A 16,820-nucleotide genomic window follows, 5' to 3' on the forward strand; every position below is an offset into this window, starting at 1 on the left:
TGGATGAATGTTCTCAGGTGAAAAGGAACACACAGGATACCAGACAGTCTCAGGTATAGAGATGTTTGTCAATTAGTATGAAATTAGCTACTGCAATAGTAATGACTGTGTGCTAATTAGTAACCAAACACAATCTCCAGATTTTATTCTGATTTAGGAAATAGTGTTTCTTATATGTAACAGCTTCAGAAAAGCAATAGAAACATTTCTTCTTAATTCACTGACTTGTATTTCACAATTATTGTTAGTTATTGGAGGATACCATTAATTAGTTGAGTTGGATTGGATGACCTGGTTTGCTGGGAATGACAGGCTTATTAGAAAGGTCAGTAATTTATACTACTACAAAAATTCTTTTGTTCAACTCAGGAATGACCTAGTTTTGCCTTTTCTTTTATATCTCTATGAAACTCAGAGATGCAGAAAGTAGGGCAGAAGATACTGATGAGACATTTGCCCAAATAATGTGGTCAGTTGCTGTTAGGTTATTAACTAAGTTCTTATTCAAGCAACCAGTTACCTAGCTAAGGCACTGTCGAGTTAGAGAGCATGTGCACAAGCACAATAAACTGTGAAGAACAGCTGTTCCTATAAAAGGATTGACTTACACTTTGGCTTATTTTTCATCTGATATTATTATTGGTGTGCAGATATCGTACATTGATCATTTTATGACGTTTAATGAACTCGTGGTCTGGTATTCAGATTGGTTGTATACCATGGAAACGACAGCGAAGGAGTAAAAGTTTTTATTATATATATAATTATAGCAAACCAAACCATTTCATATTCTTCCGCTGAATGTTTTGAAGTTAAAACATCTTTGTTTTCTATGTCTCTTGTCAAAAATACGAAGCTTTAGTGTGTCAGTGCCGTCTATTCAAATGGAAAGAATCATTTAGAGATTTTTTTTGATTTAGAGCATCATCTTTTTCCAGTGGTGTAGCTGTTCCCCCTGGCAAGTTCCAGCTACATTCAAAATATTAAAATAAGATCATCTGATAAGGTTGCCTGCTCTCTTAGGTTTTTACTTGTTTATAGGAAGAAATGTTTAAATGGTATTTAGAAGAAATTACACAAGGAGAACAAAATATATTTGCTACCGGTATTTCTTCCCTGCCTCCAACCTGTTTTCGTGCTATGGGTCAGGACTTAACAGATCTCAAGAGTGCCTGGCTGAATAGCAGCAGGCTTCTAAATCTCAAATCAAGTGCTCTTCAAAGCACCTTACTTCTCTTGAGATAAAAACTTGAGGCAGGTTTTTCTATCTGGCCTATTCATCAAGTGTAGACTACTGAATTGTTGACATTTCTAAACACTAAAGGGATTTTAAAGATCTTATTGCTCTAAAGAGACTTACTTGTAGTAGGGAATAAAGAAGTGAAATGAAAAAAATACTGACACATGAAAAGTACAAAACCAAATAACAGCTAGAAACAACTGAAAGCAAATAACTATAATTTGCCATATAGTTTCTGTACAAAACACATTTTTGATGTAGGAATTTGCTCAAATGTTCATCCTTCCCCCCCAATAAACACTAATGTTTATTTTATCTCAATTAGTCACAAGTCTTGCATTTAATGTGATACCAGTTTCTGTCACACATATTTTTGTTTCAGTTTACGCTGAGTCCCACTGTCTTAGAGTCATTTAAAAAGGTATTAGCATGACCTGTCTTTTAACCTTTCCCCAGCAACTTCTTATTCTGTGTTTAAACTTCTCTTAAAGCACTGGTTTGCCAAAGGGGAGTTACCACCTGATCACCAATGTGATTTTTGTGGTTTTTTGTATGAGCATTATCAATCACTGAGTAAATATATGCCACAGTATGTTTTCATACCAAAACAGGTTGATCCAGAATTATAGCTATTAAATAACACTTGAGTGATTTCTGAAGACTAAGGTTATTTGGTAATAACACTACAAAAGGCTTTGTTAGCTGGGGTTTTAAACTGTAGCCCTCACAAGTCGAGAGGGATTAGTACTCAAAATATGAGATATTAAAATATGAATTATATGATATCTACAGCCTTACCTGGGAGTTACAGGGTCTGAACATACTTCCTTATCAGTGCCAGTTTTAGGGTGAGAAGACACTGATAGCAGAAATACTTCTTTTTTTCTCTTCTGGCCTGGATTTTGCCTTAGCGTGGAGCATCTGACAGAGGCGTTCGCCATTGCAGAGCTGAAGTTTCAAGCTTATGAAAAGCTGCAAGCATAAACAAACTGGTCCTCTGTTTAGCAGCCTTGGTCTATAAATGTGCAGAATTTTGTAAACCAGCAGTACATGTATTTCTCTGTGTAAATGATACTTGCTTTTAAAACAGAGATTAGTAATGATAGTTTGCACTTATGCACTTTTTCATTTCTCTAGCACTGTTTTAAAGTGATTGAATAATTTATGTTTCTCTACACCTAATAATCCTGCGAGGCAGACTCAGAAAATACCTGTAGCAAAGAAGAACTTGTCCATGCATGAAAAGCAAAATGATTTAAAAAAAAAAGATAAAAAGCTGCAGAAAATTAGTCTGCTTCAAAAAGCTATTAAATTGTTCCTACCCCTGAAGCTTTACAAATGTGCTAATTATTATGTTCTGGTCATGTAATATGTTTCTGCACAAAGTTAAGGCGCTTTCCTGTTGCCCAAGCCCTTGTGCCATTGGGGGGGCCTGGCGGGCCATGTAACACAGGGCAATGAATCTTCCCTTCAGACAGCATGTGCTTCAGGTCTGAACGCCCAGAAACGCTTCACAGATGTTCTGAGCTGCCTAGCAATAGGAATTCTCTAATTCTAGCTGACCTAAAAGAGTAAGTAGACTACTGCACAAAGGGTACTCCCAGTATAAAACGATACTCCCCCCCAGCTAGCATTTACATTTTGCCCCCTTGTGCACTCCTGTTTCATAACCAGCGACTTGCCAAACCTGTGACACTGGTCTCTTGAAACAGGCATTCGGGGACATACTGTATTGGTGGTTTCTTTTCCTCCACCTCAGACATGGCCAGATCTTTGAGCCCAATGCTCCTTTCCAGTTGCCAGACCTGCTTAGTGGGATACACGATGCAGCCTGGTTAGAAACATGTACTGCCGTGAGATCCAAGACAGCCAGTAGACACCAGAACCCCATCATCGCAGAGGGACTTTTTACAAGGGCTTGTAGTGACAGGACAAGGGGGAATGGCTTTAAACTGGCAGAGGGGAGATGGAGATATTAGGAAGAGGTTCTTCCCTGTGAGGGTGCTGAGGCGCTGGCACAGGGTGCCCAGAGAAGCTGTGGCTGCCCCATCCCGGTCAGTGTTCAAGACCAGGTTGGACACAGGGGCTTGGAGCAACCTGGTCTAGTGGAAGGTGTCCCTGCCCATGGCAAGGGGTTGGAACTGGATGAGCTTCCAGGTCCCTTCCAACCCAAACCAGTCTGTGATTCTATGATTCTCTGGTTTGCATTTTGTAGTCAAACGTAAAACAATACAGCTCACACTGCCCCAGTGCTTTCTAGAGCAATACTGCATGTCTTGGAGGGATTCTGTAGGTAGACACATTGGCCATATTCAGTAACTCATATGCAGTGATGATTAATGTGTGCATTCGCATGCACAGTTACATATTGTGTTTGTGTTTGTACACACAATTTCTGCAACTGATGTATAGGAGGAAATCAGCATTGTTAATATATACAAAATCTAAAAAACCACTGAGGCAGCAGCTAGTCCAGAGTCTCAGAGCAGGTCCCATTTTCCTCTATTCTTCTTAGGAAAGCACTTCATTAGACTCGATTTTGTTGGATCTACAGACTAGGTACTTGTGACCAGTGGAAGCCTGTAGGCCATGCATGGTTTAGCAATAGCTCGCAGAACTGTTCCGTTGAAATCTGTCTGCAATTCTGTTGTCTCTTTGTTGAGTTGGCAAATCAGGCGTTGACACGCACTTGAAATGGAGACTTCCCAGTGCAAGTTACCTGTCTTGGAGCACAACCTTTCTGTGAAGTGTTGAAATTCATCAGTTATTTGTGGTGTTGCACACCCCCAGATAAAATGGTGGGTTTAAATGGGTGTATTAATGACTTCTGTGAAAAGTGACAAAATATTTAAGCTGAGACAGAAGCCTGATAGATAACAGTGAACTCTAACAGATAGCTTTGGATGCAAATGCAAATATTTGTTAGTTCTCCAGCTTAGCTGAAATTTTAGAGAGTGGCAGTCGTGGTATGTTGAACCCCCCAGAACAGATGCATTTGTCTCTGAATTCTGTTTCTTCCTCCTTCTCACTTTCATAGCTTCTGTTTGTACACACAGTGTCTTGAACACTTCTCAAGCTTCCCAGTAGAGAGACCCAAGTTGTTGTAGAGCAGCGCAGGCATCGCCAGCAACTCTGGAATGTTTCCAGTGAGCCATCTGTGGTTTGATACGAAATCCGCACTGCGTGGCGTGTTGCAATGTCATTCAAAGAAAGAGATGTGGAGGCACTGGCTCGATGAGGAGCTTCACAGAGTTGGAGTACTGAATGCCTCTCATCGACACTCCAAGTTAAGAATTCAGTTTAAGCTAGTCATCCAGGTTTCCTGAATAATCAGCAGATATAGGCAAGCACTTGCAAGGATTATTCATTGTATCCTAACTATATAATATATGAATATAACTATATAATATATGAATGGCTGACTTGTAGACAGCTGCGGTTAGGTTGAAAGAATCCATCAGGGAAGAGAATGTGACATTAACATTAGCGTACAACCAGCTATCCTGAGAGCCCTAGAACTACTCAGACTTGCATCATGGGTCCCACACTCCTTTTATGTAAGCTCAAGGAGGAGAAATTCAGCCAAAAGAACAAATCTACAGGAGAAATGTTAGGCTGTTTGCTTTGGACATAGATGATATAATCAGACTCCTGAACTACTGTTTGAATTTAGAACAGTATTTCCCTTCAGCATTTAGACAATGTATTCCAATCTCAACAATAACACACTTAGATAATATATCTTCTCCTGCCCTCCATCTTTCCTTTTCTTCACTCCATCTTCTCTTCAGTTCTTTGTCACTTAATTTCTTCCCATATGGCTGTTGTCTTTCACTCACCTTTCTGTGCAATATTTTTCTTTTAGCTAGAAAGGAAAAAAAAACCAAAACAAAACAAAGCTTTGCAATTAATACAATATTTATGTATCATGACATTTTTCCTTCTGCCTGAATATTTTATCTTTCACCTCTTCCTTTTCACTTGCTTTGTGTATTCAGACCATAAACTCATGAGGACAGTTCAGTATGTGCTTGATCAGAGCTGGATCATTATATCAATAACATTCTATGTAAGTATCCCTGATTAATCCAGCCCCCTTTACAACATCAGGAGCTGCTTCATTTTGGGGAGAGTACAGTTATAATATAAATCAGGTCTCTTAATTGTATGTGTGATGTGGAGTACTTTGTGTGCCAAACACTCAATGTTCTCAACTGTCACAGAAGGTAAATCCTCCTGATATTTTTATCTTTCCCTTGTGTCCCTTCACATATAGCAAATCATTTTTAACACAACTTGGAGGTTTGTCTTTGGAATGAAAGAGTTTGTTCAAACAATTGACTGTACCTTCCTTTTCTGTCACTGAAACATAGTGATTAATACTGCACATACTGCATTACAAAAACCCACCCATTTCTACTCACATGTTACTAGAACTGCTTCAGCCATCTGGAATCCTCTAGGGATTCACTTTACAGAGATGTACAGAATTGAATTTTATTTGTACAGGTATCTCTGAAAGAATTTCACTTTGCAACAGCCAGTGTTTAAATCGAGTTTTAAATTCAGATTCAAGAATTCAGATTTTAGGTACTTTGTATAGTTTTGTGGCCAGAGGACAGAAACAATACTCTCTGGTGTATCCAAACACCACATACTGTGTGTGGATCAAACACAGTTTGACTTGAATTCGCCTGGATATTATCATGTCACTTCTGTAAAGCAGGTAACACTGGAAAGCTGCACTAGAGAGGCACATACTAAGATTCAGCACTCTGAAAAGTAAAACAGCTTTTACAAAATCTGTCAAAAAATGAAATTTGTTTAGTAATGGTTATTAATTTTGCCAGGTGTCTTTAAAGTCCTTGTTTAAATAATCTCTTTGTAGTCTTGGAAACCACCACAAAACATCACTGTCCTGCAGATGAGGTAAAAATGACAATTACCCTGGGTTTATTTTACATTTTGTAAGTGATGGAAAATAAGAGGTTTAGAATTGTGTTCTAGTGTTCTAAGTATTATTAGCTATATATAAAAAAGTATTTTCATGTTAGCAATGTGTCCTTTAGCAGACAGGCAGGGATATGTAGGTAGAAGTATATTTATCAGCTATTCTTAGTGGAAGCCTTCTCTCAACACCTGATGTTAACAATAATTAATTTTGACGGCTCAGGTTATGCTTTAACTTTAAAAAAAAAAGAAATAGGAAATGCATATGGTAGATGTGCTTATTTTAACATGGGTTGATCTAGTCATGATTAGTCAATCACAGTCACCTGAAAAGTAGAAAAATTTTGATGCTCTATTTAAAAGTCAAGTCTTTTGTCTTCATCATCAATTTAGAAAATGTATCCATTGCTGTGATTTGAAAATTGTAATGTAGCATCTGTAAATAGAGCAGAACACAAAAAAACTGAGTTGTGTCCATTATACAGAAAACTAGTTACCAACTTGTTTGTCACCTGAACTTGTTAAAATACTGAGAAAATTGTAACATGAACAGGAACGCAAGAGGTTCATAATAAATGAGTTTAAAAATAGCTTGCCTAAGACCTAAGTGCAGTTATGGGAGGACAGTCTGGCATCATTCTCTCCACCATTTATGTGAGATAAATATAACAGATTGTGAGATGCTGTCACTAATTGTGAACCAAATTTCAGGACTGTCGTCGGATTCTCCATGACACAGGTCTAGGCCCATTGGAATGACTTTTCACTTGCTGTGAGAACTTACAATGTCTTCAGTGGTAAAGGGCTTAATGTTTTCTCATTGGGAAGCATTTTTAGGTTTTGTGGCATTAGTAAGAATTTTATATCTTTTCCTAGCAATATTGTCAGATTTGTATGTGAGTTGTTGCAAAGTTATGTCAACATAAGTGATATAGCACTCCAGTAGACTATGTATCATATAAAAGATAATTCATTTCATCATGATACACATACTTACTGTCTCAGTTGTCAAACTTGGTGAGAGAAGAGGCCAATGCTTATAGTTATCTCCATGTTTGTTGAACAAACTCTTCTGTCTTGAAAAAATTTAGTTTCATACCTGCATATCTTTGTACGTTTGCTTCATACCTGCACACCTATACATCTTTGTTTCATACCTGCACACCTATACATCTTTGTTTCATACCTGCACACCTATACATCTCTGTTTCATACCTGCACACCTATACATCTCTGTTTCATACCTGCACATGCAATTTTTATTTAAAAAAAAGGTAGTAATTCGTTTTTGCAAAGAAGACCAGTTAGTTACTGTGCTTGATGATGATCCAGTTAGAAAGCAGTAAAGTCACTGATTGGCAAGGCTAAGATGCTCCTGAAATGTGCATCTCCTAAGAAGTCTGCAACCATTTGGCAGCTACCTCAGTTAGAAATGCAAGATGCAACCTGTGGGGACGTCAGGTAAACCTGTTCATTCGGGACATCACCATGTGAACAGGCATATCGCAATGGCCCTGAGGCTGTGGCTTGGAGCATTGCAGAGAATCAGTGCCACGTGCTGCCACTGCATTGAAGGTAGACTCAATGTCCCTGGCGGGCTCAGCCACCTCTACTAAATCCTTCCCCCACTGCCCAAATAAGAAGAGCAGGTCCAGTGAACGTATTTTTATAATGCTGGAGTCTAGGTGCTATGATAATAGAAATAATTACTGGTATTAATAAAAAGTTATTAATAAAAGAGGTATTAATAACAAGACAGAAAAGGGAAAGCATGCAAGGGGTGCATTATGGGTATCATAAGCAGAAGAGGAAACAGAAACAGGAGCTCCATTCTGTACCATGGGCTGTTCCTGTTCTCTTGTGTAGGCTTTATGGAACGTCAAGAGTTCTGCTTCAAAGAGAAGTAAGCAGGGTATAAAGCTCTCCAACTAGGAGTCTGCATCTTTCATTTTCCCAGCATTCCTAAAATTCTTCTTCTTCCTAAACCAAATCCCTTCAGCTTTGGTGACTTCAGTGTTCGTGGGGTTGCAATGAATGGAACTAGAAGGGATCTAGAGAGGTCATTAACCCATCTCCCTGCCCCAAGGCAGGACTGCAGCCATAGTAGACTAAAAAGCATTTATTTTATGGTCAAAGATCCAAATAAATTGCATTGTAAAGATTTTTTTTAAAGTTTAATTTTGGGAAGTACGGGCTCAGTTGTTAAATCTTCATATAACTGTTCACAGAGTCATCAGGTTAACTTCAGTGGAATTACTTTAATATATATCAAGTTAAGAATGAACTACCACCTCTTTTTCTATGAGATTCAATGGTTTTGCATCATTCGTGTTATTATGTATTTGTTTGCTATAATATTGCAGTTATAATAGCTACAAAAATATAATAATAATTTTTTTAATAATATGAAGAATAATTACTTTCAGTTAAAGCCTATGTATTGTTTCTGTGCATTTTGTAATGAGGTATAATCAACATCAGGAAAGGTTGTTAGGAAAACTGTTGGTCAATCCTCTTAATGCTGAAGAGAAAAAAGTCTTACATTGGAAAAGTTAGTTTTTATAATAAATCTGTAAAACAATCCCCTTGATACAATAAGCTACACTGGCAAAAGCACTTGATAGTGTTTTTGTCTAGTAGGCATTTCTTGGTTTAAAAAAACAGATTACACCCCAACCAAAAGTACCAGCCAACTGGAAGTTCATCGTGAATAGAATAGCCATGACTTGGATCTTTACATCCCAGTTTTGTAAGGCAAACCAGTGTCAGAAAACCATCAGTACTATATTTGGTGCTCAGTGCAGGGACTAGACTGACTGCATGTGTCCCTTCTGGTCTGTCGTTTTGCATATTCTTATCTTCCACTGCTACTTTTTTTCCCCCAGTGAGAACAAATAAAGTAATTAGAAGTTTTCTTCAGGCAGAGGGAGGAGCAGAGGCCAAGTATGTAATAAGTTTTGTCTGAACTGTTTTCCTTTCGTAATGCATGCCCTAAAGCTGTGTGCTTAGCTGGCTTCAGTGTAATTGTTCCTATCACTGCAAAGCCTTCAGGTTCTGTTTCGAGTGGGAAGCACCAGCACTCACATCATGCCCCTTCCCTGGCTATGCCTCCTTCCGTAGCCAGTTATTTCTTAATCAAATCAATGAAGCTTAGAGTCTGGTTCTGAAGATCCTAAATTTAAACCTTCCTAACAGCCTGCATGGGTGAAAAGCATGTGATCACATAGTTTAACACATTATAATAATGAAGATATACGATTAACTTGCACAAAGGAATTTTACTCCAGCATTCCCTAGTTTTTCACATAGATAAAATTTACCTTTCTTTGATACAGGCTTTAAGATATTGTCACAAGGAAGGCAATTAGGGGTTCCTCTTTTCACTTGCATATTTACTTTTGCCAGACTATGACCGTTTTGCCTTAAAATACTGTTGCCCTGCCAGCTTGCTGGAGGTTTCAGGAAGTTTTGTGTTTATCCACATGCTGGAGTATTTTAGTAAAACTCTTCAATTATTTAAAAGAATAAACAGCAGAAGGGAATGGAATATTGGCAGAAATGGGCAAGAGAAAGCCAGGACTGGCAGGAGCAGAAATTAAGAGCTTGGAAGCAGAAAACTGAGACTGGGATTGCCAATGTGAGCAAAATCAGCTTGATTCTTATCAGACTGATAAGAGAGATTGAAAGGGATGGAGGTCATAGCCTCAGAAATAGCAAAGTCTGTCTACCAGATAACATTTCCTTCTAAACTAGGACTTTAAATGTGATTGTTTTCTGTGGTCAGCAAATACCTGTGAAAATGTCTGATCATTCTATAATGGTGGTGTTCATAAAGGATCACAGCCTATTCATGCTATCACTTACTGCCTTAGTCCAAGGGACCACGGTGTCTCTATCGGTGCCAAAAATAAAGGCCTGCTGTTTAACCTGTGGATGTCTGAATAGTGCCATGCAATTAATTTGCAGTTTGTGGTTTAAAATTTAGAATATTTTTGATGCTGTTAAAATATTTAATAGTATTAATATTTGCAGCCCTGTTTATATTTTTAAGCTGCAAACAGGAAATGTAAGGAATGGTAATTTGAAATGCCTATTTAGGCTTTATTCAGAGGAAATGTGTGTGTGCTGTGAATCAGATCTTAATGGCAGGATAACACTCAGTTGTTTTCAGAGGACTCTAGTGTTGTTTATTGTTCAGAATACATCTGATCTGAGGATGAATGTGGCACACACAGTGAAATGTGCTTCCTGGAGAACCAGTGATTTGCTGTCATGTTTGAAAATCAGGATTGTAGAGATGGCAAGGATTGCAGGAAGGATGGTCTCATAATTAAGACGATTGAAGGATGTTGTAGAAAGTATGATGCGTCTTTGCCTGTACCACTGAGCTTCTGTGTGATCATGCTGCTTCAATGCAGTGTTTTTATTTCTGTACTCTTATTTTCTGTCTCTTTCTTGCTTTCTGAGTGCCTGACTAGGGGTTCTTGAAGAATTACTAGGCACCCATAGCTGCAAATAAAGTTAGCATTTGATCATGTGAAATGCTGTACAATGCTGAACATTCTGGAAAAGCAAGTCCTAAACGCCTCAGTTTGTGTTTCTGAAATTATTAGACACCTTTTGCCATGGGTTTTATGTGCCTCAAATCCCTGTGCTTAAAATGGAGGTAACTGCTGCCTTATCTCACAAGAATATTAGGAAAATAACACAGTTGGTATTTACGAAGCATTCAAGTGCTATATACTGACATGTGCTATTGAAAAGCCATTCTGTCTTCAGAACAAGGTTTGAATAGTGTACAATAAATGTCAGAAAAGTTCAGAGTAAACAGTGACAAGAAAAAAAATAGTGAATAGTCAGTCACTAAATGAGCAGTGTGCATCCTCCTCACTGAGTAAGAAGGGGCAAGAAGAATATATGCGTGTATAATGAAACATTGCATCATAACAAACACATCTGTAGAAGCCTAGAAGTAGAAATCCCACCATCCAATCTGGGGATCTTTGATATTTACTTTTCCTATTTGAGTGTTTGCAAATTTATAGATATCAAGGACTCTTGTTTTCCCTTTGGACCACACTTGAAGTCCAGGCCAATGTGGCAGGATTTACAGTTGTTCGAAGAGTTTGCCATGTTTCAGTTCTGTTTGCTCTTCATGACCTTGCTCTGAATTCGTTTGGCAGACTTGACAAGAGGGTCACTAATTGCAGGAGGAAGACAGTGGGACTACATTTTCCCAAGAGGAAGCTGCGTCTCCTGCTCCCAGTGGGGGCAGAGAGATGCTAACAGTGAGTGGGAGAAGGTTGGATTAGTTCTCTCGTCTCTCCACCTCCCACATACCACATACCCTGTATGCTGCTAGCAGAGTACTGTACACTTTTTTGGAAAGAAAATGTGACTGAAAGACGTGCCAAGTGCTCCCCTGCACTTCCCGGCTTTCCCTCATCCTTCGTCTTCCAGTAGTCACAGCCCCCCTCATATAATCCAAGTTGTACGCTGGCGCTTTCCTCACAAACGTTTTTCTCAGCAGACAAACGAGATAGGCACATGTACTGGTTTATGTTGTGCTGGTGTAGAAATGAGGCATCATGTACCACAGTTCACATCCACAGCCATGCTTAGTCTTTTTAGGAATAAGGGAAGAATTGTAAGAGGAGGATACCGTACACAACACTGATTTTAATACAGTGACATGTAAGAAAGAGCTACGTAGTTACTAGATCATCTATACAAGGGATGGTTTGTGGTACAGTGTGCTTCACAGGCAAAGTGCTGTGAATAAATACACGCGTTTGTCCTATCTCAACACAGAGGACTGTAATCTCACCCTGGGCACAGGCTTTCCTACTCCACGTGTGTTACTTTGTGCATTTCCTTCCATGGAAGAGATAGATAACCACCCAGCACACATTATTCTCCCTCCACTGTGCACAGCCAGGAGGCTGGTGGTAGGAAGCACTTTGGAGCACCTCTCAAGTTATAGGTCATTGTACAATCCAAAAGCTAGTAATGAACTGAACATCTGTAAATACAGATTTTTCTTATATAAATATTTAATATTTAAATTCTTATCCTACAGAAGTTGCAAAGGTGTTGAATAAAGGCAGCTGTATTTCTGTGTTGTGATGAAAGCAAAACCATAGCAAAAGTGGAGAATACAGCCCACACAGCCTCCTAATACAGTTTTGTAGCCATTGCTGTTATCCTGTTTCCTTCAGAAGTATGTGCATTCTAAAGGAAGAGCCACACAGTTTAACCTTTGCCTACCAAATCTTTCAAGAAATATGCTTCTTCCATGATACCAGATTGATAAGTTATTGCACTGGGTGGGAGATGTCAACTGTCTCATCTGACCAGCTTTCGGTGCCTCACTGTGTCCAAAGTGAGCCAAATAAAGCCTCAGTTTTACATTCATTTTCGCCTTGCTTTACAACAGCTAAGTGGTAATGTCATGTCTTTTGTGTATCATCTCCAGTGTAAAAGACCCTCAGAGGGAGAGTTGAAATATTTTTGTCATAGCTGAAAAATAAGGTTTATTATGCAAGGACTGTGTGCTTGTGGACAACCACGTAACCTGCGTCTCAGTTTCCTCATCTGTAAACTGGATGTAATGTTCCTACAACTCACAAGGGATGGCAAGGTTTGATCAGCATGTATGGTTGCCTTATACAGATACAACTACTGTCACTGCTTGGTTTTATCAACAACTATCAGTAGAACATGAAGAAGAAACATGTAGTAGAATAATGCTGCAAGCAGGGTGGGCCCTCTCCGTCTTTTGTCCATGACATCATTTATTTTCAGACTCTGCCACAAAGTATGCATGTTTAAAATAAAACTGTACTTATATTGTAATGCCATAGAAATCAAAGGATTTGATGTAGGGGTTGACATACAGGCAGAACACTTGTTTCTGAAGGAAAAATGCCCAGAGATATAATTAAATACCTCAAGCACATTTGGATTTTGTTTAGAAGATTTTCATGAGGAAAAACTCTATTCCAATTTACAGAATCCAATATATAGAAAACACAGAAAACTGTTTCCAGCTCAGCCTAAAAGAGCATCCTGGAAGTGTTTTATTTGTGTTGGTAAAAATTGATCAGTCAGGAAAAAGACTGCATTTTGAAATATGCTATGGAAAATAAATTCTACTGCAATTATTCTTTATTTTTGCTCTCTCTCTTTATGTTCTCTCTCTCCCCGTCTCCCTCCTGAAAATCTCCTGCCACAGCGACTGCATTTGCCTCCAGACTTGTCAGACACAGTGAGCCGCGCAAGCAAACAGGAGCTGGCAGGATCCGCCAAACTGCTGAGCTCAGGATGTGGTGCTATGGCCATCGGCAAGAAGCACCTGGACTTCTAGTGATTTCTCCTTAGCAGTTTCACTCAGATTTATATGACACTCTAATTATGAGTGTTAATGACTTATATAAATATTTTTCTTAATGATTTGACCCGGCAGTCTTTAAAAATACATGTGATCATATGGTGCCTTCTTTTTTTTTTTTCCTTTTTGTTCTGTTTCCTTTGTACTGATTTTGGGGTTATTTGGATTTTGCTTCTGTTATGTTGGATACTGCCATTGTTCTGCTCAACTGTAAACGTACAGTATTTTGTTCCTTTCCTTCAAATACAGAAATTACTCTTACCCTTTCACTTCTAGTTGGGGTTTTTTTACAATAAAAAAAAAAAAAAAGCTATTTTTTCCAATGGAATTTTTATATACTTACATGCCATTTTTTGTATGCATAATAAGTTAAGTTGGACGGTTCATTGAAATAAAGGAATGAAATTAAGCAATGTCACGTGTTATTCCAAAAGCAAACTACACAGTTATGGTTTGAAAACATTTTTTGTAATTGAAATACCATTCTTTAAGGAAATATTTGCATTAGTTTATTAAATATGTAATGATAAATTTAAAATATGTAAGATAGTTTTTATTCTAATGTGCCAGGAATTAAGAATGGTGGGTTTTTTAATCAGCAATATATTATAGATCATTATTTTGCCTTATGGCTTACTACATGCATTAAAATGAACTTGAATGGATTTTACTAGCCATAGAGAAATGAAATTATTTCCTTCTGTAGTTTGAAACAGTAATCCTAAACAATTGAAGTCAGCACTATGAAATTATGTCAGCAGACATAATTCAAGATTGAAATTCAAACCGACAGCTACATTAATGCTAGAAAACCAGAAGAGTGCGTTTGAGCTCGGGGAAGGGTATCACAGCATGCTGGTCTAAAGCAGGGCAGAATATACACTTGAATTACTTAATTCAGATTCTGTACCTTTAGATACACCATTTCTGAACTGCCAACTATTTTGTATGTATCTCTGCGTGTATCTCATCAAACAAAAGAATGGTAAAGCGAAGCTGACCTGTAAATTAAAGTGGTTTGCATTCTTTCTTCTGAGGCTGACTTCCATTTTGAAAGGTAATACCTTCCTCTCTGCAGAAGTTCCAAGCCACCCAGCTGTAAGATTGCATTACAGTTTCAAAATTTAGTCTTTATAATAGTGTATTACACGGCTGGAGTGAAATTGACTCTTCAAAGAACATGTTAATAGGATGCAATAATGGTAACTTATTTTGATGGGTTTGGAACCAAGAGTTGGTTAAGTGGTTGCTTTCTTTTTCCCTGCAATCCAGGTTCTTTATTTTTTTCTTGACAACGCTGCGTAAAACAAAGACATAGCTTTTAAAACTGTCTAACTAATATGATGAATGTCAATCACTTAAAAAACTCCACTGTAGCATAAACACATACTGTATACAGCTTTTATTCTGAATTAGAATAATTGAATCAATGACAGTGATTCGCCAGGATGTCAAATCTATCCATCATATCTTGTCACTACCAGTTTATTTTTTGTGATCAAAATCAAAAAGACTACTATTTTGTCATCAGCTATTTCATTAGTAGTAACAATCAGGTTTTCTCTTCTATACTTTTTAGATATGCCTGTTATATTTTTTATTTCTAAAGACACAAATCCTTTTTAAATCTTTTCAAAATAAAGTTTCAGAACTGAACTGTCAGTTTAATAAAGCAAAAAGACATCTACTTACCTATGCCAATGTATTTAAAATATTATCATTGATGTCTCAAACATTTTTTCTCTTTTTGTGTTATGTGTAACATTGAATGGAAGTTTTCATTAGATGCTTAATTGTGCCTTTTGAAAGCACAAAACAATTTAAATACTTAGGACAAAGTGATTTTTAACAAAGGGGAAGTTTTACACAGTACGTCTTTCTAATGTATATAACACAAAACACAGTATGTCTTTGTGAAATATAGTCACAGGACATACAAATTGCTGCCAATATACTTAAATAGTCATTGACTTCATGTACAGGGGAGATAATATCATGAAAGTCACAGTCAGTTTCTAGTTAACATATTAACTGAAAATTCTTTCCAAGTAGCATGTATCTTCCATCTATGTAGATGTGTGTACGTGCATCCTCCACATTTATAAGTTCAATTTCAAAAACTTTGGTAGGTTAATATCAAAGCTGACAAATATTTTGTATAATAAAAGGAATTCCTTCCGCAAATCTGCAGTTATTTTTTTTCTTTACTAAACATGCTTTGTAAAGTAAGTGTTGGAGTATACAGATGTGCACTGTTGTTTACCTAAGGCAAAAACATGGAGCAAAAATTCCCTTCTTTGCTTCCAAAATAGCGTATCAGTTACAACAACACATGACAGTGACTTGGTTAATCCAGCAAACTGGTAAGTGAAAAAGTGGCAGGTATATGCTACCTGATAGTATGTAGATATGTAGTAGATAAAGTGTAGGTTTCATTCATGGCACCAAAAGCAATTTTGACTTGGGAAGCAGGAAGAGCATTTACATGGTGATTTTCTGTGGCTTTTCCCTATCACCACTCTGTGGCTATCAAGTTCCTGGTATAAAGCATGTTTCAGTTCCTTCTTCTCCTGATTCGAAGACGTTAAACAACTAAGGGGTGCAGCTCAGGTAGTTGAAGAATGAGTGCAGCCTCTTTTGATAGGCTGTTGCAACGTGCTACCAGCTTCTTTTTGCATCTTCAGAGCCCGCCTGTTGGCTTGTATGGAAAATCTGTGTGATTCTTGCACCTGCTCAGAGGGCTCTTTTCCACAGATATTGAGGTATGAGGCTTTTCTGTTTGTTGCGATTTTTTAAGCAGGACTTCCTACTTTTTAGCAGGCTACAAACTGAAACCGCCAAACTCAGCAAGGAAACAATAGATTCATCCCAGTGAAGACGTTCCCAATTCAGCACGAGAACCTGATCTTCACAGAATTGTGACACACAGTCAAGAAAGCAGTAATGAAATTTAAAACGTTGTGTCTTTAATATGTCAAATAAGAATTCTTTATGTAATTTCTGTTGTGTTGAGGTTTTCAAAATAGAAGTATTGGGAATGTGAATAATATTATGATGGATTAAGTCTTCTTCTATGTTTGTAAAGAAATTTCAGAAGCAATTTCAAGGATGCAGCTGAATTCAATTTTCTGTAACAGTAACTACAAGCATCTGAAAATGGGCATTCAGCCACTTCAGATTTGATATGCATGGTAGTACGCACTGTAAATGTAATATAAAATAGTGATGTTGCTCCAAACA

General features: G+C 37.8%; 1 protein-coding gene across 1 annotated transcript in view; it reads left to right on the top strand.

Moving 5' to 3' along the window:
- The window catches only part of ELP4 (elongator acetyltransferase complex subunit 4), a gene marked incomplete at its 5' end in the record, with an annotated part of 108,872 nt that extends 95,316 nt beyond the window's left edge, over window positions 1-13,556 (top strand). The window contains one exon of the mRNA XM_010014579.1: window positions 13,425-13,556. Within this exon, the coding sequence (XP_010012881.1) occupies window positions 13,425-13,556 (132 nt within the window). The remainder of the gene's footprint in view (window positions 1-13,424) is intronic.
- Window positions 13,557-16,820: the final 3,264 nt, after the last annotated feature.

Source organism: Nestor notabilis, unplaced genomic scaffold, assembly GCF_000696875.1.
Source record: "Nestor notabilis isolate BGI_N333 unplaced genomic scaffold, ASM69687v1 scaffold2745, whole genome shotgun sequence".
NCBI classification, from domain to species: Eukaryota; Metazoa; Chordata; class Aves; order Psittaciformes; family Psittacidae; genus Nestor; species Nestor notabilis.